Below are 23,754 nucleotides of genomic sequence, written 5' to 3'. Positions count from 1 at the left end.
TGTTTGATAGTTACTGTACTGGCACAATATGTTTCCCTGTAGCCAAGGCCCCAGTTACACTTCACGTCGTTTCAAGTGTCTCAAGTCTGGAGAAAAACCCAGATGTGATTTAAAATATTTAACCACATATTTGGAGCCGGATTGGGTAATAATCGAATCAGATCAACACTACAACAACTCTCGATGCCTTCTGTGTGCTTCTTAGAGAGTTTGATGCATTTACAACATCAACATTTGGCTAGAATGAGTCTGGATTGAGCAATCAGATTTCAGTCTTTTTGATTTTAGATAGCTAACCAAAGCCCCAGGAAGTAACCACAACTGTAGTTTGGACCCCCACCCATATTTAGCTACTTTTTTGTACATGTATTTTAATTGTTGAGGCATCAACTGGTTGTCCATTATGCTTACCTAAATTGTCACAGATCTGAGGGACATTTTCTGTTATTGTGATCACAACCAAACTCAGTCCCTCAAAAATGAGTTATATTCCTCTTCATGACATTCATTTAACTCATCCACCCACATTCTGACTCCCTCCTCCTCCTCCTCCTCTTCTAGCAGAGGCTGAGTATAGTTTCTGTTTTGTGATGGTACCAGGGCACATCGCCACCCCACTCTAACCATCTCCTTTGTTTTTTGTCACTCGTTCTTTTATATTTCTGCTCCTGCAGGGACAGAGCCCTCTTATGTTTTACTCCTTAAGCTTGTTCTCCTCAGTAAAATAAGATGATTCAGTCTCCCTGCTTCCTTTTAACAAGGCATCTTTGAATCGTTTTCTCAATTTGAAGTGTTTTTATTTAATTGTATTGAATTTATAGATTCAGAAAATGTGGTAACCTGGCAATAACCTTGAGCCCATTTTTGGAAAAGATAAGATGTAAATCATAAACAAATGTTGTGTAAGTTCGTTGAATGCTTTTAATCACACTATATAAGCTACAACAATATAAGGCAAAGGTACCTTGAGTGTACTTCTTCAATATAATGCAGTCAATTGGTGGCATTCTTCACATGACAACGAGCTGACATGGGGTGAGAGTAATGTCAACAGCAGGGGCGTACCACCCATTGTCTCAGCTCAGGCCTGAGGAGTTTGCACAGGCACTCCTGGATCGACAGAAACACAGACGAAGGCCGACGATTAGTGACTGAACTCCCTCCTCCTGCTTTCAGTGTTTACTTAACAACTAGCAAATTACCTAATATTAATTTGTTCTTCAGCTTTCTGGATTTACATTTAGGCTCTGATGTAGAAAACGTGCCAGAGCAGGTGACTGAAACTGAGCTGAGAGCGCCATGAAAGATGGACCGAATTAAAAAGACAATGAGATGGAGAGTAGCGTGAGTCGGAGAGGAGAGGGGTGTAGGGGTTACCTAAGTCCCCACCTCCCTCAGACACTGTTGATATGTTGCCATGGCAGCCGTTACCTGAGTTACAACACCTGTGTTTAGATTTCAGGAACAATATGAATAGGGAAATCTGTAAATACATTTAATTCTCTTCATATTCGACGTAGAAACAGCGTCACAGAAGTAGTTTAATCGTGGTTTTAACATGGATATCAATGATTTAAATTACATTATGAACACACAGTCGTGCTCAGAGGACATCCAGCATAGTTTACATAAAACTATGGCTGAGACTGTAATTAGTGGACTATCAGATTAAGAGTACTTCAGTCTGCATGAACAAAAAACTCCCACAGTCTATCTGCGACCTCTGATCCTGTTTGGTTATACAGTTATCATGTTTAGCGTATGTCAGATCTTTTTGATATGAGATGTCGGTGTCAGTACTTTCTTACTCAAAGGTTAATACTCATGTTTCTATTAATTGGTATGAAAGTTTTGTTTTTTTTTACAGATTGATCAAATGTTTTGAATGTAAAATTGTATTAGTATCTAGCATCAACTGATTAAAAGTGTTGGTATTAGGACTCGAGCTGGAATGATTAATGAATTATTTGTTTATTTTAATTAAGTATGAACATTCCTTCTCTGATAGAAAACTGAATATTTGTCAGTATTGAACTGTTGGTCAGACAAAACAAATCATTTCAAGCCCGCTGTGGCTCGAGGAACTTCTGATGGACATTTTATATAATGAAAATAATCATCAGCTGTGCCTTCGTTTTCCCATTCACAACTTTTCATTCAGCCACCATACATGTACCATATATACAATAATATACAGTATGTATTCAGTGTACATATATGTGTCTGTTTTTATCATCTTTAAAGATGAAAGGGGAAACATTGTCCATATTTTTCTGCCATAAAACATCTTTTTATGTTGTTCAAAGGTGAAGTTGTATAACTGTAAATTCATCAAAACTTTAGCCTCACAGTTGATGAACAGATTGAGGAGCACCCTGTACCCATGGTGCTGTGGCTTTGAATTTCCCTCCTGGGATTTTGTTTCTTTTCAGCCACTCACCTGTCACTTTCTATGCTCCACCACAAAGTAAAAAGAATCTGTGTAAATAACATGTAAAAGTTCACATGCACCTAGTTGTTATGTAGTACAGAGATAGCGTCCGCCACGTGACACCTTCAGAGGTAGATGAAAAGCCTTAATGGCTTTAGGGGCTGACACAGTTTAAGTGTCTGTGTTTGTTATCTCGAAATGTGTTTAGTTAACATTTAGTCGCCTCTAAACCTTCAATAGTCAAACGTTTACAGCAATTATTACATTCAGCAGAAAAAAAGTGGAGAGAATACATTAAAGTAAAATAGCAGAACAAGTTGAATTTAACCTGAAGTAAACGTTTCACGCAAGCTACCAAGAGCGGAAACTGCTTCGTTTTAATGTTTAAATGACATGGCAAATGGCAACCAGGAGATTTCCTTGATTGCAAAAGAGTTTGTCATGGGTTGGGTGTAAATAAAACTACAGTTTCTTTTATTTTAGAGCTGCAACTAATGATTATTTTCATAATTGGTCCATTTATCTCTGATGAGCTAAAACATTATGACGGTGGGAGGTGATCTGTGTTATTTGTGAGCGTCCGTGAGTGGTGATAATGTTTTTGCTCATCTGTGTGCAGTGTGTTGATATGTTGTTTTGATGATACAATTAATTGTTTTTTCCTTAAGATATCCAAAAATGGGAATATAGCCATCACACATTCCTCGAGACCAATGTGTCAATGGCTTCTTTTGTCTCAAAATAGTTCAAAAACCCAAAGGGGTTGGTTCAGTCTATGGTCATTTAGAGAACAGCTGCAAATCTTTGTTGTGCAGAAGCTGAAACCTAGAATTTACAAATGCAAATATTTTGTACAAATTCCTATCAAATGTTTTGGGCATGTGACTCTACTCGAGCCTCTTCGAATCAGCAGATTACTTGAGCAAACGAGATATTTCAGTTCAAAGTTCTTCTTTCAGTATTACATTTTAAAGCATAATAAATAATTTAACAACTGTTGACTGGAATTGCAATGAAAGAACTGATACACTTCGATGTTATTCTCTGATCTGACTCAGTATTTCACATGACAGGCAGTTTTTGTTTTACTAAACTTTACACTTTTTGTTCCTCTTCTCAGAACCTGCTGACACACTGTTGCCTTTAGCAAAGTCATGCAGCATCAAAATTATGTTTCACCGCTACCTACTATTACTATTAATCAGGTAATAGGTAATATTCATCGCAGACAACCTGATTGGAGATTTGCTAAATTCGAGGAAAACTACTCCTACTGAACCACTGAAATTTGTGAGGCAAATTAATGAACATGACTCAGTATTTTTATGCTTGATCCATCATGGCCGCCTTATCTCCATCATAAGGGCGTCTCAAACTGTTAATGTTCCTGTGAAACCACAGAAAACCTTCATATCCTGTTGTGAAACCAGGTAGGACTGATGATACGGTTTATGCCGAGATGTTCTCAGCTAATAGAGAATTAATGGAGTTCGTTTATAAATGTAAATTTACAGTTTGGAAATATGAGCGTAACTTGTATTCACTGCGAGTTAAATGTTTTAAAGACATTAAAATAACAAATCTGAGTTGTTATTCTTTCAGTACAATGACGATGTACTTTCAGGAGTTTTTTGTGAAATTGTTATGATCAGTATTTTTCCTGAAAAGTCTAACTGGAGCTTTTCTTCTATCAGTACTACTACAACTGCTACTACTAATACTAATATGGATACTGATGCTTTTCTCATTTCTTATTGTAATTTAAAATGAAGCTAAAGCTTAAGCTTATTTAAAGGCCTAAGCAAGCTAATATTGTGTATTTTTCCTGTACCCTCCTGATGGGTGGATGTGAGTCATGTGATTGCAGGTCCTATTTACCTGTGTGTTTCCATTGTCAGCTCCTTGGAGAGTATGCCTTTGTGTTGCACTGTGGGCACGGTTTGCTCTGTGAGTGCATTGTGCAATAGAGGGTGCATACGTGAGGTGTGTGTGTTGTCTGTATTGAGAAAAGTGGTATGTGGAAATTTTGCACATATTTGTCGAATCAGAATTGTGAGGTGACTCACAGCGCATTGACCGTGACTTCAACGTTAAGTCTGTCTATGTAAGTGCATTTAAATGTTGGCAGATGTTGACACATTCATTGTGAAGCTTTGCTGTGTAATCAGACCAGTTACGTTAGTGGATCTGAGCTGCTGTGGAGAATTTTTTTTTATCAGCTTTTCTGATTCATATTCTGAATCATGTCACATAGTATTTTTCATTCTTTTCTGTTTCATCTGTCAAGATTATATTAGTTCAGTAAAACTTCACATGATATTATGACACTCACTGTAAACATTTTAAATAAAGTTTTATTGCTGTTTTTAAAAATAATTTAGAAACATTTTTACAGTTTGTTAAACCCATAACTAACATCACACAGAATCACATTAGTGTTTATTCAAAGTCAAAATAAAGCGAGTGTACAGAGAAGTACTAACAACTGTACTATGTAATGCAATGTGATGCAACAGCATGATATTGTTTTAGTTGTTTTTCTGCAGCACAGAAAGGCGTCACAGTGAATAGTGTATTAAGTTCCACTTCCATAAACAGACTTTGTAAACCTCCTGAAACACAGTCAAGATACCAGAGCTCTTTCCAAACAAGATTCAGAATCATCACACTCATCATTGCCATGTCTTACATACAAATAAGCTGCTGCACCGGTTTCAATGAAAACGTGATGGGAGGTTCACATTCCTAATACTGCCCCCCCCCGCCGCCGCCGCCGCCGCCGCCGCCTCAAATAAACACAACACACCTGTGGAGTTCGTTAATGGCGCAGAGTGACAGTCACCTTAAACATCAGAATCACACCTTACTCACAGGCTCACGTAGGCCACAGCTGCTGTTGATACTGAGGGTGTGTCTGCTTCATTCTTTCACTAACATTAAACTATCCCGCTGCTTGTGTGTGTGCGTGCGTGCGTGCGTGCGTGAGGGCAAACCTAAAGAGTCTGAGTAGAGACAAATGAAACAGAAAGCGTGTGTGTGTGTTGGCAGCGTTGCTGTGCGGCCCTGTTTTGTGTTATTGTGTGATTGTTTTTGATATCAGGTCTGTATCACTATGTACAGTATCACCCATAACAACACTAAACAAAATACATTATACTGACTGTACATTGTACAAATACCGATATTAATTACATTGTTTGTCCCAAAATATTTGTACAGTGTTGTATACAAATATTGTTACAATGGAAACTTTTAATTTTTCTTTATTTCTCATACAGATCACCATCTAATTGACATTCGTATATTAATTACATGAATATTAAGTAATAAAACAGACATCTTCGCCATTAACTATTTTAAAGATAAAATAAGATGAACTGCACCGTGGCCCTCTCCTGCTCTGAGCCCAGTCTGAGTGGTCAGAGTGAAAGCATTACACTCCACTCACGTAACACACCTGCTGCTGTGAGAGAGCGGAGACGATAATTACACACTGTAAAAATCACAAAATGTGAGCAGAGCAGGAACGGGAGGCAAAATAACTCACAGAGCCACAGTGGTGAAGATATCATATGGTTCATGAGTGCACAGCAAACACACACACACAGTCATTACACACTGTGGCAGTCCAAAAAACCTTACCAAATAAGTTAGAAGAGAGTCTAAGCATATGACAAGTGAACACTGTAAGCAGACGGTAAGTTAGTAAGTGTTTTGATCCTTCTTTTTTTTTGTGGCTTTAGCACGGCGTGATAATGGAGGGTGTAACATTGCCTCTGCAGGTGTTGAATTGCCAAGGTGATGTTAGTAACAAACCATAGGGGACCTGTGTGTGTGTGCATGTGTGTGAGAGTAAGCGTGTGTGTTACATTTTATGTACGTGTGTACTTGTGCATGTGTCCGAACCCAGCCAGCTGATAAATATTTCACTTGACTGACGGGAACAAACGGCCAGTGGCAGATTCAAAGGACGAGCCGAGGAGCCAATTGCAGATCACAGAAGGGAGATAATGATGCTCTTAAAAACGCTGAATGTGTACGTCGAGTGCTGAGTCACAAACTAAAGGGAACCAGATACTGTTTCCTGTAGTGCAGCATCATGGCAGCACATTATTAGTTGCACCAGGCCACTAGACATGGGTTAGAATAGTTCATCCAAAAATGTGCTGTGTATAGACTTGAAAGTTGGGCTGGGTGTACTGATTTTAACCAAATTGATTCAATTCTGATTCACAGTGGTTGGTTTTCTGACTTAAACTGGGTCACCACAGGAAACCACTGTCACTGACATGAACTCAGTCTCACCACAGCCACTGTTGTCTGTGGAGGACAATGCTGCCAGCTGAAAACAGCCACCTTCCTAGCCTGCGTGGGGTGACTGTTTAATACTGAAATTATACATTGTGGATGGAGTTTGGTGGATGATCATGAGAAGTTTTCATTTTCTCAGTTTTTCATCGATTCAAAATCTATTCAGTTACAACACCAGTTTCGTACCTTTCACCTGGTGCATTATTAAAACATAACCAACAATTTAGACGCACATCTCAAGGAATAATAGGTAGGTAAATAATGTGCCCCGGTCCATGTTAGCACAGTTCTTCTTGCACAGTTTACATATGGCTTTGCTTTTGTCCAGCTCTTCACTGTCTTCATACTTTATATGTGCGGTCTTGTTGCGTCACACGGTTGGTCACATGAGACTAATTGGGGTTACAGCTTCGAACATCCGTGGGAGACTGTAAAAGACATGTATTAAAAGATCAATCTCTGGATTTTATGAATCCATTTGAATCAGAGAAAGCTTTTTGTTTCCAGCCCTGTTTGAGCCGTGGCTTTAAACGGCTGTAGCCTGCTCCTCTTCACAGCAGCTGTTACTCGTGTTCATGTCAGTTACAACAGATTCAGATGTCAGTCCAGTTTCATGCTAAAACTTGTCCAACAATGGTCAGACTTTAACTTTTAATCTGTCATCTATATTTTTATTCGGCATGAAACAAGACAGCTGGTGAAATCTCCCTTACTGATAATATCTAATTATTTGCATTTCGCATTAAAAATCTTTTCTCTAGAAAAAAATGACGAAAAATGGTCAAATTTTCTTTGCACTTTTTTTGTAGAAAAATGTATGATAGAAATTTCTATCACAGATCTCTTTAAAATTCTTTTAAAAATATTGAGCAACTTTAGTTTCTCTAAATTATATCCTATGCCTCCATGCAAATGGGAACCATACAAAACGCCGTGCTGGGTCCGTGTGGGAGGCAGCCACAGTTGCCACTTCCTGTGGTTGTCAGTGTCTTTCCCAGTGACTTTTTTTAATGGCATGGGTTGTAAAAAAAAAAAAAAATCACAGGTAGTGTTGATAAGATGCATCTAAGTAACCTGCACTTTGCTTTCTACCATTCTCACCAAGGAAACAGCATTAACTCACACTTGAGAGGAAAACACTGCAGCAGAATCGTTAAAGACAACATACTGTCAGATCAGTGCGTGATCAGTGTGTAGTGTTGAATACGGTTACGTCCATGTAACTGTAGAAGCGGGGACAGGGACGACAGCTGTAGCTGTTTTTCAAACATATAAAGATGTTCAAAGGTTGAAGATTGTAAATGTAAAGTGTTATGGTTCACGTCACGTGGGGCCATAGCCGTGTATCATGTCACACAGTGATGAGGCTGGTGTATTCAAAGAGCAAAGGACAGTTAGACTGGAAATAATGGATTGTCCGTCTCACATTACAAACTCACACACACATACAGAGATCAGCGTTTGTACATCTTGATCATAGTTTATTGCAAAGGCGCTGTGTAAACTGGTCATTTTATCTCATGCAAACGAGGGTCTGAGGCAAAACAGAAATCGGGGGTTTCTAGAGGGTGCACAGACGTGACTACTCACTTAATCAACTGTCTCTTCTCACAGATCTGATCATCAGTTCACCTTTCTTCCATTTCTGTCTTGTTTCTCTTCAGACTCTGAGAGAGAGGAGGAAGGCCGACGAACAGACAGGAGGACAGACGGCAGAAAAGACGACAGACATGAAGGTGAAACAGGAGGATGAGAACTCCCCGTACAACCGCTGCAGCTCTGTGGACCTGGACAAGGTGAATGTCTGTCTGTGTGTGTGTGTGTGTGTGTGTGTGTGTGTGTGTGTGTGTGTGTGTGTTGGGGGTAGATGAAGAGTTGAACAACCGTCAGGTTATTCACTTTGCCTCACTCCAAAAATGTCCTTGTTTTTGTCAGTTCATCCTGAAGTTCTCGAGACAGGAGGATGTAGAAACATGCACAAACACACACAGATGTATTTAACACAATAATTTCATAACACCCCTAACCAGTGTGGAGAAGGTTACAGATTACTAATTACCCTGTTGAGGGTATAAGAAGCACTGATTTAATTGTTTTAATTACTTCATTAAAGTAATGTAACTTATTCCTTTGGATTACTTTTTGATTACTTTCAGTACCATTAATTAATTCTGCTGGTGCCCTGTAGAAATGCAACAACCTTATGACCTGTCCAAGTTAACATTTAATGAAAACACAAAGCTGAATTAAGTTAGAGAGTGTTATTAGATCTCACACCTATCACCTATCTCACCTACAACGTCCACAGAGGCCAAAAGCAACAGAATGAATGTTATATTCTACATTTAAGCTTTTTAAAATATATTTGGATGGATATTTGTAATCACCACCATCTTAATTAATAACTGTGATTTAATAAAAAAAAATTCTCAGTAACTGTAATAGAGGATAAATTATATTTATTTTGCAATTTAATTATGTAATCTTGTTACATGTAACTAGTGACACCCCAACACTGACTGACCTTAACCTTCACCTCCAGGTGTTTATCTTTCCCCTGAACCATTTCATAACATAAGTCTTAACCATAAACTCACATAGAAGTGAGTTTCCTCTCTGTTACATTCTCACGCACATAAGGACTCATTCATTCACTCATTCATTCATTTAAATGATCCTCATGTGATTGAACAAATTGATGAACTGTTTTTCCCTTGTCAATTTATCAGTCGAATCAGCATACCAGGTCAGCTCGCACAGCACGATGTGACGACAGCGTCAACCAGTCCGTCTTGTTCACTCTGTTGCCAGGCATCGGTGTATTGAGTGAGATGCACAGCTCTCGACTGTTGACATCTTAAAAACCAGACCTTTACTGGGCCTCGAAAGCTTCGACGCCTCGCAGCGCCACTGTCTTTACAGCTGCACCGGATCGCTCAGTTGTTCCAATAAAACTGGGGATTTAACCGCTCTACTTCCATTTTGAGTGTTTTAGTGTCGTTTGAAAATAAATCCTCTGCCCATGGACGACTCCCATCACAGATTTCCACTGTGGTTTGATTTCAATAAGCAAACCCATGTTCCAAATACATGAAGCTTTTATTTTAGTCTGGCTGCAGCATTGCCAGTGTCATTATATTTATCATGTGATATCCTGCCTGCTAATCAAAAACACACAAAACATGAGAAACTGCACATAAAAATGTTTCCTGTTTTTGATGATGAAGCTGTTTTTAGTTTGATTTGTAATTATTATATAAAGACAGTTATTCACTCCAAATAATTCGATCGGTGATCTGAGTCTCACTTTAGTTAAACTTTATTTTGTAATGTTGTCCTGGTTGTTTGAAGTATTTTAGATAAAGGTGAGTGTGTGTGTGAGTGTGTGTGTGTGAGTGTGTGTGTGAGTGTGTGTGTGTGAGTGTGTGTGGGGTATGTGAGTGTGTGTGTGTGAGTGTGTGGGTGTGAGTGTGTGAATGTGTGGTATGTGTCTTACCACAGAGAAGTGAGTTACACATGATGCTTTTTTTTGTCTTTTTTCTTGGTAATTTTAGATCCAGAAACCAGCAGCGTCCTTATCTTTGTTCTTATGAGCAAACTTCACTTTACATTTGGATTTGAAAAAACAAACAAACAAACAAACATTAGTATCACTGGCATTCGGAGTAAATATTGACTGTGAATTACTTTTTTAAGCAAGATGTCAGTGTGATAGTGAAATATGCTTCACAATGAATTTTTTTTTTTTAGTTTGCTTTTTGCTTAAGTAGAATGATTCAGCTCCAATAATAGTGTTACATACTGTGCCAGTAGGATAGAGGAAAGTATAAAGAATTTATCCGTGTGATGTCTGTCAGGAAGTCGCTGCGACTTCTGTGTTTTTAGAGTCAGTTGAAGAGTCACTTTCTTAAGGGATTTTAAAGGGTCATCAGTTGCGAGCAGGAAGTTCCCACACAAGTCACAAGTGTGATTATATCCACCCCATGACAGACAATTTCACTTCTTTTTTTTTTTTTCCAAAAATGTCTTCTAAAGATGAATGTTTTCTGGCAGTAAAGCTTGTTGACACGCAGCTGATGCACGTACTTTTCTTGCCTGACAAATTTGAACAAGAACACCAGAGTGTGTCAAGAGTTGTCGGCATGGATCTCTGGCAATAGCTCATAAGGAACCAGCTGATCTTGGTGCAGTTGTAGTTTAATGCTCAATTACTTTTTTTTGTTATTGCAACATGACTGTGATTGTACATACAACAAAACTTTAGGTCAATGAGTAGCAGCATTAATTGTTGTCATCCATGGTATATTTTTTGATTTTACACTACCACACTACAGCTACAGGTGATGACAGTGTTCAGTTCACCAAAATACCAATGAAAATGTGCATTATTAACCCAAGCAGACAGATGCAAATTATATATACATTCATGAAGTTGCATAAGCTGTTTTCTACATTTGAGAAAGCGGCTTTTGCAGGAAATATAAATGTAGCTGATTTTTTTTTTAAAGGGGACCTCCACAGATTGTGCACATCAACATCTGTTCACAGGTCTGGAGGAGTACTGCTGCAGATTTGATAAAAGTCTGATAGATTACCTGAGGGGATATTACAGCCAGCACTGGCTGAAGTTTGAAAATGAGAGCCCACTCCTCATCTAGCGGCTTGAGGCTACATTAGCTGCTACGAGCAGAACACACGACCAAATCTCCAACTGACCTGGAAGCGGTCAAATTGCATTGTGGGTAATGTAGGCAGCAAGTTTTGGCAAGAATGCACAGAATAAAGAAGACAAAATCTCTGGTTTTGCTGCATTGATTTTGATGTTGAATTGATGTTGAAGGTCTTTTAAGTACTTTTCACTCTTTTCACTTGCAGTTATTTTTGTTGTTGCCAGATACATGTAGTGCAGCTTCTAGACATAGAAGCAGGATTAGCTGTTTTAATCACTTTGTTTTGAGTGAACGGAGGAAATAAAGGACAGACATGGGTGTCACGAGGCCGTGCTCTCGGGTTGATAACTTAAAAACACTGAAGTGATGCAGATGGATTGATAGAACTCCCATCGCTTGCTGAACTGTCAGTGTGAGTGAATGTATTTACATGATGCTTGTTGTGGAAGTGGAGATGTAAAACATGATGGCTCATGGCACATTGTGTGGTAGAATTTAGAGCTGAGGACAGACCATCTTCTCCTGGTCTTTGTGTCTCAATGAGGGGAAGGGATTAACATGTTATCACCTGCGTTTCAACCTTTGCTTAGGTGTAATCAGCCTGTCATGCCGTAATCAACCTCAGGTGACTGTGTCAGTCCGTGCCTGATACCACTGTCCTCAGAGGGCTATTATAAATGAGAAACCATCTCCAGGGCAACACTTCCTAAATAATCAGCATCCTTTTAGAAAGCACAAGAGTTCAGATCATAAGGTGCTGCAGAAGAAATGCAGCTGAAATCGAGGTTAAAGCGTTGACTGTCTGATTTTACTTGATGTGATCAGTGATCACAGTTTTTGATTATCCTCATAAATAAGTTTCGTCACAAGTTCGAGATCAGCTTTTCCCACCTGCTTTCCTAACCCCCGAAACATTCCTGTGGAAATTACAAAACTGACCACAGATCAGTGTGAAGCTCGACTGTACAACGTTCATCGTTCCACCACACCACAGCTGCATGTAGAAGTTGTAAAGAGCTTGTAAAAGTAGCTGAGTCTCTGGTCTTTGGACTCACAAAATGAAAATCTTCAGTTATTGCTGGCAGCGATTTAGTTACACTAAAGTAAACCTGAAAAGGCGCAGGCAGACACAAACAAACAGTGAGCAGTCACTTCCTGGACTGATCAGTCCCTGTGCAGTTTAACAGTTGTTAACTCTCTGCTCCCACCTGCTGGAGGAAAGCGATTCTCCCCTCCTGGTGAAACACTTCCTGTGAGTATTACCTGTACAGAATATTTTACTGATTTGTCACTGTTGATATCTCCACAGGATTTGGTGGACTGGGGGAAGCCCTTGGCGTGGCAGGTGGGCCACCTCGCAGAGAAATACGACGCGTGGGTTCACCAGCCAGTAGACAGACCAATTAGACTGTTTGGAAACCCCTTCATGGAGGCCAGCACCAAGACTTCCTGGTAAGTCAAGATACGTTTTTCTTTTCTTTTTTTTTTTTTTAACAGAATATGACAAGGTAAAAAAAAATGTTCCTTTTTTAAAAATAATAATAATTTAGAAGATACCATAAATATGATATTTATCCAGTCACAAATATACTTTACAGGATTGAATTAAATAAAGTAATTAATTTTAAGTAATTGCAACACTTTAATCCACCCGTGAAGTTCTGACATACAAATGTGTATCAGATGATTCGAAAAATGTGATGTCATAAATGTATAACAGGAAGTATTGATGCAGTTTTTCTCATCTGCAACCTGAAGCAGCTGCTAGTTTCATTGTCTTGCGCAAGAGCAGGTTCACACTAGCGGAGGAAGTTGTTAGTGGTTCATTTTTAACGCCCACATCTTCTCTGCTACCCTGAGGTGCCTGCTCCTCCTCTGTCCCATATTCTTCCTATGAAAATGATATTAAAGGCATTTTTATCAGAAGGTGAGAGTCTGACTGTATTTAAAGTTCGCTCTGGTCTCTTGCTACAGGTACTGGGTTCCAGTGGTGTGGCTTCCTATTGTGTTTTATCTCAGTTGGGACTCCTACACCTCCCTGGCAAAGGGCACCACAAGGATAGCCCTCACTTCAGGTAACACACCCCCACCACTCCTGTGCAATTAATGCTTACAATGTGCACGAGCACGCTGAGACTCTTGCATGTTTTCATTTTCATTTATGCATTCACATTCTCATTTGCATAAGCTCACAAACGTTTGTGTTTATGTCTTTGTTTATATTGTTTATATAGTTTATATCTGTGTGTGTGTGTGTGTGTTCCCAGACTTCTCTGTCCCAGTCCATAAGTACATTTTCCCGCTCCTCTTTTTGATGGGCTGGTTCTTGTGGTCATTCATCGAGTACTGCATTCATCGCTTCGTCTTTCACATGAAACCACCTGCCCATAACTACTACCTCATCACGCTGCACTTCCTCCTGCACGGACAGCACCACAAGGTACAAACACACAGCCTCTGAGGAGGATGGTCATAAAACTGGTTTAATCATGTTCGTTTGATGTTGTCGTCCTTTATGACACAAAAGGAGGTTATCGTTAATTTCATATTGCATGGAATAAACAACTCTTCTCCTGTTCCACTTACAGCGCTTTCAGGAAGTAGTCTGACCCGTTCACATTTTGTGACGTTGCTGATTTATGCTAAAATCATTTAAATTCATTGTTTTTTCATCATCAATCTACACTCGTTACCCCACAATGATGAAGTAAAAACTGTATTTTAGAATTTTTTGCAAATTCATTAAAAAGGAAAAACTAACATATCACATCGACAGAAGTATTCAGACACTGTTCAGTACTTCAGTAGCTGAAGCAGTGATTACAGCCTCGAGTCTTCTTGGGGAATGACGCAACAGAAAGATAGATAGACTTAATTTGTCCCAATGGTGAAACTTGTTTTTAGCGTAATCTCAACAACACCGAGCCACTATCAGCAATGTCAAACTCATAAATCCTCCTCATGCACATACACATACCCATACAAAGTCAGCAATAGACATGACCAAAGAAGGCAGGCCAGACCAGCTGGACGTCCTGCCTGATTGAAACGTGCATTAACTGTTTAAAAACTTAACTGCTTGTGGAACAAATTAAAATTTGGCCACATTTTTGGTGAAAAGACCAGATGGCAACAGTTTGAATGCAGAAGTCTTGTTTTTCCAGTTTACTGACAGTATGTCTGCAGGTGCTTTTTAGCAGAACCATTATTAAAATCTCCAATAAACTTTCTGTGAGAGTTTAAAAATAATCTCTGATGCCTTATTAAAAGTTTGCCTAAACACCACAGTGAGGAAAATTTGAGGAAACTCCCTGGGCTGACAGAAAGGCCACAGAGAGACACACAGCAGCTCGATGTCATGGTGAACACAGGCGCTCTCTCACCACAACTTCCTGGTGATTGGCCGGGCGGTTCTGTCCTGGTTGTTCCAACCTTCTTCCATTTAAGAATTATGGAGGCCACTCTGCTCTTGGGAACCTTCAATGCAACAGCTAATTCTTTATAGTCTTCCCCAGATCTGTGCCCTGACACAAACCTATGTCTGAGCTCTGCAGTTTCCTTTTGTTATTGAGTGTAATTTAAACAATTATAGAATAAGGCTGCGACATAACAAGATGTGAAAAGTGAAGGGGTCTGAATACTTTCTGAATGTAGTTTCACTTTAACATTGACTTTTCTGAACATTGATCATTTATGGTCCTTTGAAAATGAGCATGTTTTTTTTTTACTTTTGAAAAGCAGAAAAATGAGATACAGGACTGTAAACTTGTGTTGATCAGTTCGGCTTTTTTTAACCTGTTTTTACCTTGGTAGAAACTTGTTACTTCTACAGCTTCATGACATAAACGTCTTTTCTCCACAGTCTCCGTTTGACGGCTCTCGGCTGGTCTTCCCCCCTGTCCTGGCTTCCTTAGTGGTGGGAAGTTTCTATGCCATCCTGTGCAGCACGCTCCCAGAGATCCTTGGGACATCTGTGTTTGTCGGAGGATTGTGCGGCTACGTCGTGTACGATATGATCCACTACTACCTTCATTACGGCTCGCCAAAGAGAGGCTCATATATGTACAACCTGAAGGCCTACCACGTCAAACACCACTTTGAACACCAGAGAGCAGGTGAGCACTGGAGGAACACATTTCATTTTAAGGTTTGATTTTCCTTGCCTCCATTTTTTTCTGATCAATCTAAAATAATCTTTATTTTTCTCTCCAGGATTTGGAATCACCTCCACGTTCTGGGACCACCCCTTCAACACAGTCATCCCTGATGAGAAATTTTAACGCAGAAACAGCTCTCCTGAAAGGGCACAAGACTTGTCAACTTCCTTCTTTTATAACCAGCCCACATGCTATAACCACGCTGACATCATCAGTCTCTGCAGCCATAGCTTCCACAACCAAGGAAGAAGATCTACTTCTGAAGACTCCTGGCGCCTGCAGCTAATCCATCCGTGCAAACTGTAGCGCATATCAGCCTTGCTTTTCGATTTCAGCCGTCGACACATTCTTTTCTTCTGCTCGGTCATGTGTGCATTTGTCAACCAGTCTGCACCATTTCTTCAACACAGTGATCTCTGCACAGTTGCGAGGCCTTTCTGTGCTATTTTTATAACTAAACCACAGCTCTCACTGCTCTGACTCACCAGCCACGTCATCACCTGATCGCCAGTCACAACATTTTAATATTCAGCTAAAAGTTGGGCCATAGAGAGAAAGGGAGGGACACACACACACACACACACACACACACACACACACACACACACACACACACACACACAAGTGTACAACTATGTCTTTTTACTGTTATGGTTTATTTTCAGGAAGAAGAATACTGTACATCTTGTTCAAAAACTCAAAAAATACTCAAAACACAATCTGTTTTTCCGGGTTTCTAAACATTTGCCAATAGCACAACACAAATGGAAATGTGAACACAAACACACACACAAGCACTTTTCCTCGCTTCCCTCAGAGAGGCAGAGAGGGGAAAAGGAAGTGAAAGATGGTCGATGAATGTGGAAGACAGGCGGAGAAGAAAGTGGTTGAGAGAGTGAAAGAGAAAAGCGTGTGACAGATAAGAGTGTGTAGAGACTGTGAGTGAGAGAGAAACCCCAAACTGCATCATCTCACCAGGTGAACTAACTCAGGAAAAAAACATTTTTTTTTAGCTTTCCTCCACTCTGTCTGCAGCTTGAATTTTCCTTGTATTGTCTTCACTGTCACTGCTCTCTTCTCCGCTGGCCACTAAGCTACCGAGCTACGCTGCTACATGATGTTACATTGCACGCTTGTAACAGCTGACAAAAGTTCCCTCCACCCGTCACACAGTAGTTTCTGGTAACAGAACATCTGTTTTCAGATATTTGAACATGCTGAAATTCATTCGACAGTATAGATTTAACTTATTAATTATCTGCAAAGCTGCAGAAGGGAGATTTTAACGTAGGCCGCTGATGCCATGCACTGTTAATGTCGTGTAAAGCAGAGTTCTAAATGTTTGAAACTACTGTGGAGATGTATTTTTGCAGGTTTGTGGTAATATTTCCTCCGTGTCCTTCTTTTTTTTGTCATTAAAGATAAAACAAAGATGTAAAAAGCTATTTTGTAATACGCCTTGTACAGAAGAGGAGATTCTTTGATTGCACCAGCTTTATGTTATCAAAATGAACGGATGTTTTTTAGACAGAGGACGGTGAACGCGTCTGTGGATAGATAATGATGCATCTAGATGTAAAAGTGGATGGACGTTGTCATGGTGACAGAGGGACAGAGCTGAAGGCATGAAGCCAGCCTGTCACACTTCCTGCTGTGAGGATCTCGGGGTCAAAGGGCTCAGAGTCAGATAGGTTGTGTGTTTTAATGTGGAAATCGATATTTTTTAAAAGTAATTGGTCTTAGGACCCTTGGGTCTCACTGCATCCATTCGAATCCCCTGGTGTATTTGGCCCCGCAGATCCTCGCAGGATGACGATCACTGACGCATCTGACTGGACAGCAGGAGGTTTTGATAGCGACTGGCGGATCCTCAAAATGTCTCCTCCTAACACCCGACAGCAATACTGATAACTAAAGCAGAACAAAGTTAAATTCAGACAATTTCCGTGACTTATAGAGAACAGTGAGAATATTCTACTACTGCCGAAAATCATTTTTTTATCAACTTTTATAGTTTGAGGAAAGACTCCCGCTTAATTATTGTACATATATTCTTACACATGTAAAATAACAACATGCAACATCTGTATAACCACTTTTGAACAAGAGAAAAATGTTGACAATACTGTATCCATTAACATATGCAGGGCAGCAATAATGAAGTCTTCAGGTAACCTGTTCGCAGGTTGTGTCACCACAACACAGTTTCTAATATAACCAGTTGAATAGGTCTGTCTAGGGTCGAGCCACAACTGATTTAGTACCAAATGTGTCTTGTGTTCTACATCATGTCAGTTAATGTAAAAACATAACACTGGTCTGAGAGTCTGCACTGCACAGTGTCGTTTGTGATGAGTGTTCAAAACATCGTGGAGAAAGAATTCAGACTTTTGTAAAATGACTATGTACCACAGAAGCAAAGACGATGCTTCAGAAAGAACCAAAAAATATATATTTTTAATGTCTTAAATGATGGTTGAGATAACGATGACCACAATATTGATGATGATGATGATGATGATGATGATATACAATGATTGTGATGGCTGCTTGGCAAAGTGAAACAAACATACATAGAGATCTTATTTATGGATATTTATGTGATAACGATGAAAACAACAGTTTGTATGCTTTGATTCTGAGGAGTTCTTCTTGTGCTAAATTATGCAGCGTAAAACAATGTTTCTTAAATCTGTTTACTATAATATCTTATAACTTTTATTTTGGAATTTTGAATGTCTATGCAAATGCAATTGTATCTGTAAATAAATGTCTGTATATTTCGGATGTTGGTCTGTCCTGTACTGTTTGTTTGATCCCTGTTTATTACACATGTACACGTCCCTCACTCCAAGTTTAATGTGACTCAGCCTCTGAAGTCAGTTGTATAATGTCTTCTGTGGCTCTGGTGGAGCTGGACACTAAATAACCTCTGATGATGTCGGCGTTACTTCCTCTTAAGCTCAGAGACTTTTTGAACATGAAGTCTGCTTCACAAACTGGGCATGGAGTTTGAAACATATATTTATTTATTTAGATCCCCATTAGCCGCTACCAGTGTAGCAACTAGTCTTCCTGGGGTCGACTCAAGACAAAAAAGGAAACAAGAAAATAACAACAAATACGAACAAAAGTAAAACTACTAATAATGATAACTGTGACAAGTCTCACGCCTTGTCTAAAGTAAAAGTAAAATATTTGATACAGTTCAAAAACATTAATACCACTAAAAACAGCATATACAGTGACTGAAGAATAAAATGAGGTTGAAAATTGAATTGATTTCTCATTAATGATCATATTCAGATATTATGTTGCAAAACGTGTCTTTTTTTAGAATTGCTGGTGTTCTGTGCCATTAGATATTTCTTTAAACTTCTTAAAAATACTTTTACTTGTTAAATGTGAAATATCTGATGACAAACCATTACACGTTTCCATTGCTCCACATAATGGTACGTTTAGTTTTTGGTACTGAAAGTAAAAAAAACTACCTCTTGATGTATGTCTCTTATGCTATCAAGTTGCATTGTGGGAAGTCCTGCAAGTCTTACAAGTCCCTAAACTTTATGGAAGTGCAAATACTACATCACTGGACTTCACCTGCGACTTTCCCCTGTAGTGCATGTTGTGAATGGTGATATCGGCTGCAACTATTTGCTGTCTACTCAGTGTTTAATTGAAGATACATGCACAGAACATGGGTGGAGAAAATAACACAACCCTCGGAATGAAATGCAATCCAACACAGCTCAAAGTGAGGCCTCAGAAATTACCAGAGTGGAATCAACACCTACATAAACTGGAGCTAAGGCTGATGGGGAATGCTTATCTTTGCAGGTATTTGGTTGTAAGCAGATCATTATTTGAATATATCTCTATATATTTATATAAATATACAATGTTTTGCAATAAAAAAGCAAAATTTAGACTTTCAGTTGATGAATATTTATTTCCTATTTCCTGGCAAAAATCTCACAATCCCTTGTCGTGGTCTTGACCCCGAGGCAGAGTGTATGTAGTGCAGTCGACTCTGTGATGTGATGAACCTGAATCTCTGACACTGTTAAAGCACATTTTGTTGCAGATTACAGATTTACTCGCTCTGTCACTCTTCTGCTTTTTGAATTCACTTTAATTACAGCAAACAGTAGACAGAGTGTCATTAAACCTGAGCACTTCTTCCAGATGTGAGGGATTTGATTTGTTGTTTGTGTAAGTTAAAGGTCAGCAGTGCTAACGTGTAGATTTTCTGAGGTGGAGAATTTCTGAGGTTTCAAACCAAACTGCCCTGGACTTCTTTAGGTCTGTTAACACAGGGAAGCAGAGGGAAGTGGTGCAGTAGGACCCTGAGCTGCAGCAGCAGTGAAGCAGGGAGCAGGCAGGAGGGAGGAGCCTGACAATAAACCAAACAGCCCTCCACACCCTGCAGTCTCTGGGAAGTTCCTCCGCATTCCTGCCATACACACACATATACATATAGATACATGGACAGAAAGCCTGGAGGAAGTCTACACTGAGGCTGGGTAAGTGTGAGCAGAGAGTGAGAGTGTGTTGTTCCTGGTTTCTTTTCAGGAAAAGTGAGTACATGTTGTTTTTATGTTCCTCTCTCTCTATGCGTGTATGTCTGTGTATGTGTTCAAACAGGAGTTTGGAGGGGGTGTGTGGGCCTGCAGTAGGACCGGAGACCAGAGCCTCATCATCAACGCCCTGCCAGGTGTTGTAGGCTGTTTCCTGACTCATTGTTTCTTTAACCATATATGTCTCTATCCTACTGTCACTGCCTGTTTAAACAGCAATTCGATCACAATAGGAAGTACTGAAACACTTTCAGTTTGGTCTCTCTGTCAGTCTTATCCGGTGTTTCACGACTGTCGTCTGTAGGTCAGTGTATCTTCAAGCCCAGTGTCAATGCAGTCTGGATTTTTCTTTTTTTTTTTATCTGCTGTTAAGGCTGAATTGGCCACTGTTTCCTCCCCAAGAAACTGAAACATTTAGTGCAGATTTATATCTTAAGTGCACAGCTAGAGTGCAAATGAGAATCTACAGGATGCAGATCACTGGCGATTTATGCCTGAAAATACTGCACGTTCTGTCTCACATGCAAATCTAAATGCAATCCCATGTTATAGCTGGCAATGAAAATGCAAAAATTAAAATAATAACTGTCTGCCTGCACTTAGGTATGGAAATGATGGATTCTAAAAAGTCTATTGGCAGTGCCTCGGGAAGGTGGTTTCAAGAGCTGGTAGTGGTTGGTGACACAATAACCTTAAGGAGGATAAGTTCTGACTTCTACCTAACGAAACAGTTTTTTTCATAACTTCATGACTTTTAATCAACTTGTAAAAGGATAATAGCCAAGTTTTGATAATTAACCAAACTTTGTCATTGTTGACAGCCTGGGCTTTCACTGTAAAGATTATATTGCAAGCACTTTTCAGTTTTTAGGACCAGCATGAGGTAAGAGTGTGAGCCTGTCGTTGAAAGAGTTCAGTTCATTGTCATAACTTGGCTATAATCATTTTACAAGTAGATTAAAAATCATTTAGTAATGAAAAAAAAATTTTGTAAGGAAGAAGTAAAAACTTCTCTTTTACCTTCAATCTACACTGTTGAGTAAAAAAGTTGTGAAAACCACCCCTCGAGTCTACAGCCACGTTAGCAGCTGTGAGGCTTAACACTGCTTGTGCCTCGGGGCAAATACTGATGACACGATGGTGTTTAGTAGGTATAATTGTTGCAATTGTCACAGTTTAGGTTTGCATGCTAGCTTTTGCTAATTAGCACTAAATACAAAAGTACAGATAAGGCTGATGGGAGTGCCATTAGCTTTGTAGGAATCCAATACATCTATCTATCTATCTATCTATCTATCTATCTATCTATCTATCTATCCAACAGATCTTGAGATATTTCCGAAAGATTCATCCTGTGGGCTCCATTAATGTCTATACAATATTTCATGGCAAGGCATCCAATAGTTGTCAAGATATTTCGCTAAAAAACAGAAATGTCAAACTAGTGGTGGAGCTACAGAGAAGTCTGTGAGCATCATTGTAGGTAGGCTTAATCCTCTTGGGAACACTAATGTCTGTAAAAACTTCAGTTTGGACCAAAGTAGTGGATCAACTAACTGATTCTGATATTGCCATCCCTAGAGCCATGACACTAGTGTGGCTTAAAAGAAAAAAGAAACATGAATCCAACAGTGTGGAAGAAGAGGGAAACCTTCAATCCTCCTCATATTTTCCACAAACCATGTTTACTCCTTTGATGCTTTCCTAGCACTCTTGTTGGGTGATAATGATATTTTAATGGACTCAAGCCACATCATGACAAACTAATACAATTTTTGTGACCATGTCTTCCCAGTCTTACCATGATTAAGGAAGGTAGTGATGAAGGTGGAGGTGCTGGTGGCAGCAGCAGCAGTGAGAAAGCCCAGCAGCCAGAGAATGAGACTCTAGAGGGAAAGGTCCTAGGCAAACTGAGTGCTACCACTATTGGACCAGGCTGGACAAAGGTCAACTGCCCCTGTTGTGTGTCAGAGCGGGTGGAGCCGTTGCTTCTGGTGAAGCTCGGAGAAAAGGTTCGGCCCGAGACGAAGAGGTGGCTCATCAGACTAATTGGAGCTCCTCAGAAAGATGGAGGTAAGTTTGAATAACAGAAAAGAGCTGCAGGAGCAATGTAGAGATCAATCTCCAATCTCCATTGATTGCTTCCCTGCATAGAAATGCCTGCAGCTGGAACATTTATGAGCACATCTGTTGCTCTCATAATGGAAATATATTGAACAAGGGCGTAGGTTTGGTCTCAACATTGGTAGGGACGCAACACAGAGATTGTTTTTTTAATGCTGTCAACCAAACAGTTTATTACATTTAAGATCTGTATTTAGATTCAGGAATGCCTATGTAATATACACTGTTGCCCGTAAAGTTGGAATAATTTTGTTTTAAGACACAATCCTCTGTTTATTCCTATTTAAATGCATCAGTAATCACTTTGGAAGAGATTGACTACTAAAGTTTTGAGAAGATATATCATAAAATATCATGAAAATGTCATAGTATAGTAAGGCATAAAATGTCATAGTATAGCAAGGCATAAAATGTCATAAAAACGTCATAGTATAGTAAGTCATAAAATGTCATGAAAATGTCATAGTATAGTGAGGCATAAAAATGTCATAGTATAGCAAGGCATAAAATGTCTTAAAACGGTCATAGTATATTAAGGCAAAAAAACGTCAAAAAACGTCATAGTATATTAAGGCATAAAATGTCATAAATACGTCATAGTATAGTAAGGCATAAAATGTCATAGTATAGTGAGGCATAAAAATGTCATAGTATAGAAAGGCATAAAATGTCATAAAAACGTCATAGTACATTAAGGCATAAAAACATAAAAAACTTTATAGTATAGTTAGGCATAAAAACGTCAAAAAACGTCATAGTATAGTAAGTCATAAAATGTCATGAAAATGTCATAGTTTAGTGAGGCATAAAAATGTCATAGTATAGCAAGGCATAAAAACGTCAAAAAACGTCATAGTATAGTAAGGCATAAAATGTCATAAAAATGTCATCGTATAGTGAGGCATAACAATGTCATAGTATATCAAGGCATAAAATGTCATAAAAACATCATATTATAGTAAGGCATAAAATGTCATAGTATAGTGAGGCATAAAAATTTCAAAAAAACGTCATAGTACATTAAGGCATAAAAACATAAAAAACATCAAAGTATAGTAAGGCATAAAATGTCATAGTATACTGAGGCATAAAAATGTCATAGTATAGTAAGATATAAAATGTCATAAAAACGTCATAGTATAGTAAGTCATAAAATGTCATAAAAACGTCATAGTACATTAAGGCATAAAATGTCATAAAAACGTCATAGTATAGTAAGTCATAAAATGTCATAAAAACGTCATAGTACATTAAGGCAAAAAATGTCATAAAAACGTCATAGTATAGTAAGTCATAAAATGTCATGAAAATGTCATAGTATAGCAAGGCATAAAATGTCATAAAAATGTCATAGTATAGTAAGGCATAAAATGTCATAAATACGTCATAGTATAGTAAGGCATAAAATGTCATAGTATAGTGAGGCATAAAAATGTCATAGTATAGTAAGGCATAAAATGTCATAAAAACGTCATAGTATA

The 23,754-nt window shown here is 38.9% G+C and overlaps 2 protein-coding genes across 2 annotated transcripts in view; both read left to right on the top strand.

Annotated features, from left to right (window-relative positions):
* fa2h (fatty acid 2-hydroxylase) overlaps positions 1–18,356 on the top strand; it is a 32,842-nt gene extending 14,486 nt beyond the window's left edge. Inside the window, exons 2-7 of the mRNA XM_023411421.2 lie at positions 8,407–8,538; positions 12,722–12,864; positions 13,387–13,487; positions 13,680–13,852; positions 15,275–15,527; positions 15,625–18,356. Of these exons, the coding sequence (XP_023267189.1) occupies positions 8,407–8,538; positions 12,722–12,864; positions 13,387–13,487; positions 13,680–13,852; positions 15,275–15,527; positions 15,625–15,692 (870 nt within the window). The 3' untranslated portion in view covers positions 15,693–18,356. The remainder of the gene's footprint in view (positions 1–8,406; positions 8,539–12,721; positions 12,865–13,386; positions 13,488–13,679; positions 13,853–15,274; positions 15,528–15,624) is intronic.
* A 1,604-nt stretch (positions 18,357–19,960) lies between these two features.
* Positions 19,961–23,754, top strand: part of ano10b (anoctamin 10b) — a 22,702-nt gene continuing 18,908 nt past the window's right edge. Inside the window, exons 1-3 of the mRNA XM_023411419.2 lie at positions 19,961–20,095; positions 20,217–20,286; positions 21,945–22,222. Of these exons, the coding sequence (XP_023267187.1) occupies positions 21,952–22,222 (271 nt within the window). The 5' untranslated portion in view covers positions 19,961–20,095; positions 20,217–20,286; positions 21,945–21,951. The remainder of the gene's footprint in view (positions 20,096–20,216; positions 20,287–21,944; positions 22,223–23,754) is intronic.

Source organism: Seriola lalandi, unplaced genomic scaffold (genome assembly GCF_002814215.2).
Source record: "Seriola lalandi dorsalis isolate HSWRI2012SDOR001 ecotype SW California unplaced genomic scaffold, Sedor1 jcf7180002054465, whole genome shotgun sequence".
NCBI classification, from domain to species: Eukaryota; Metazoa; Chordata; class Actinopteri; order Carangiformes; family Carangidae; genus Seriola; species Seriola lalandi.
This window is presented reverse-complemented; position numbering and strand designations above follow the sequence as displayed.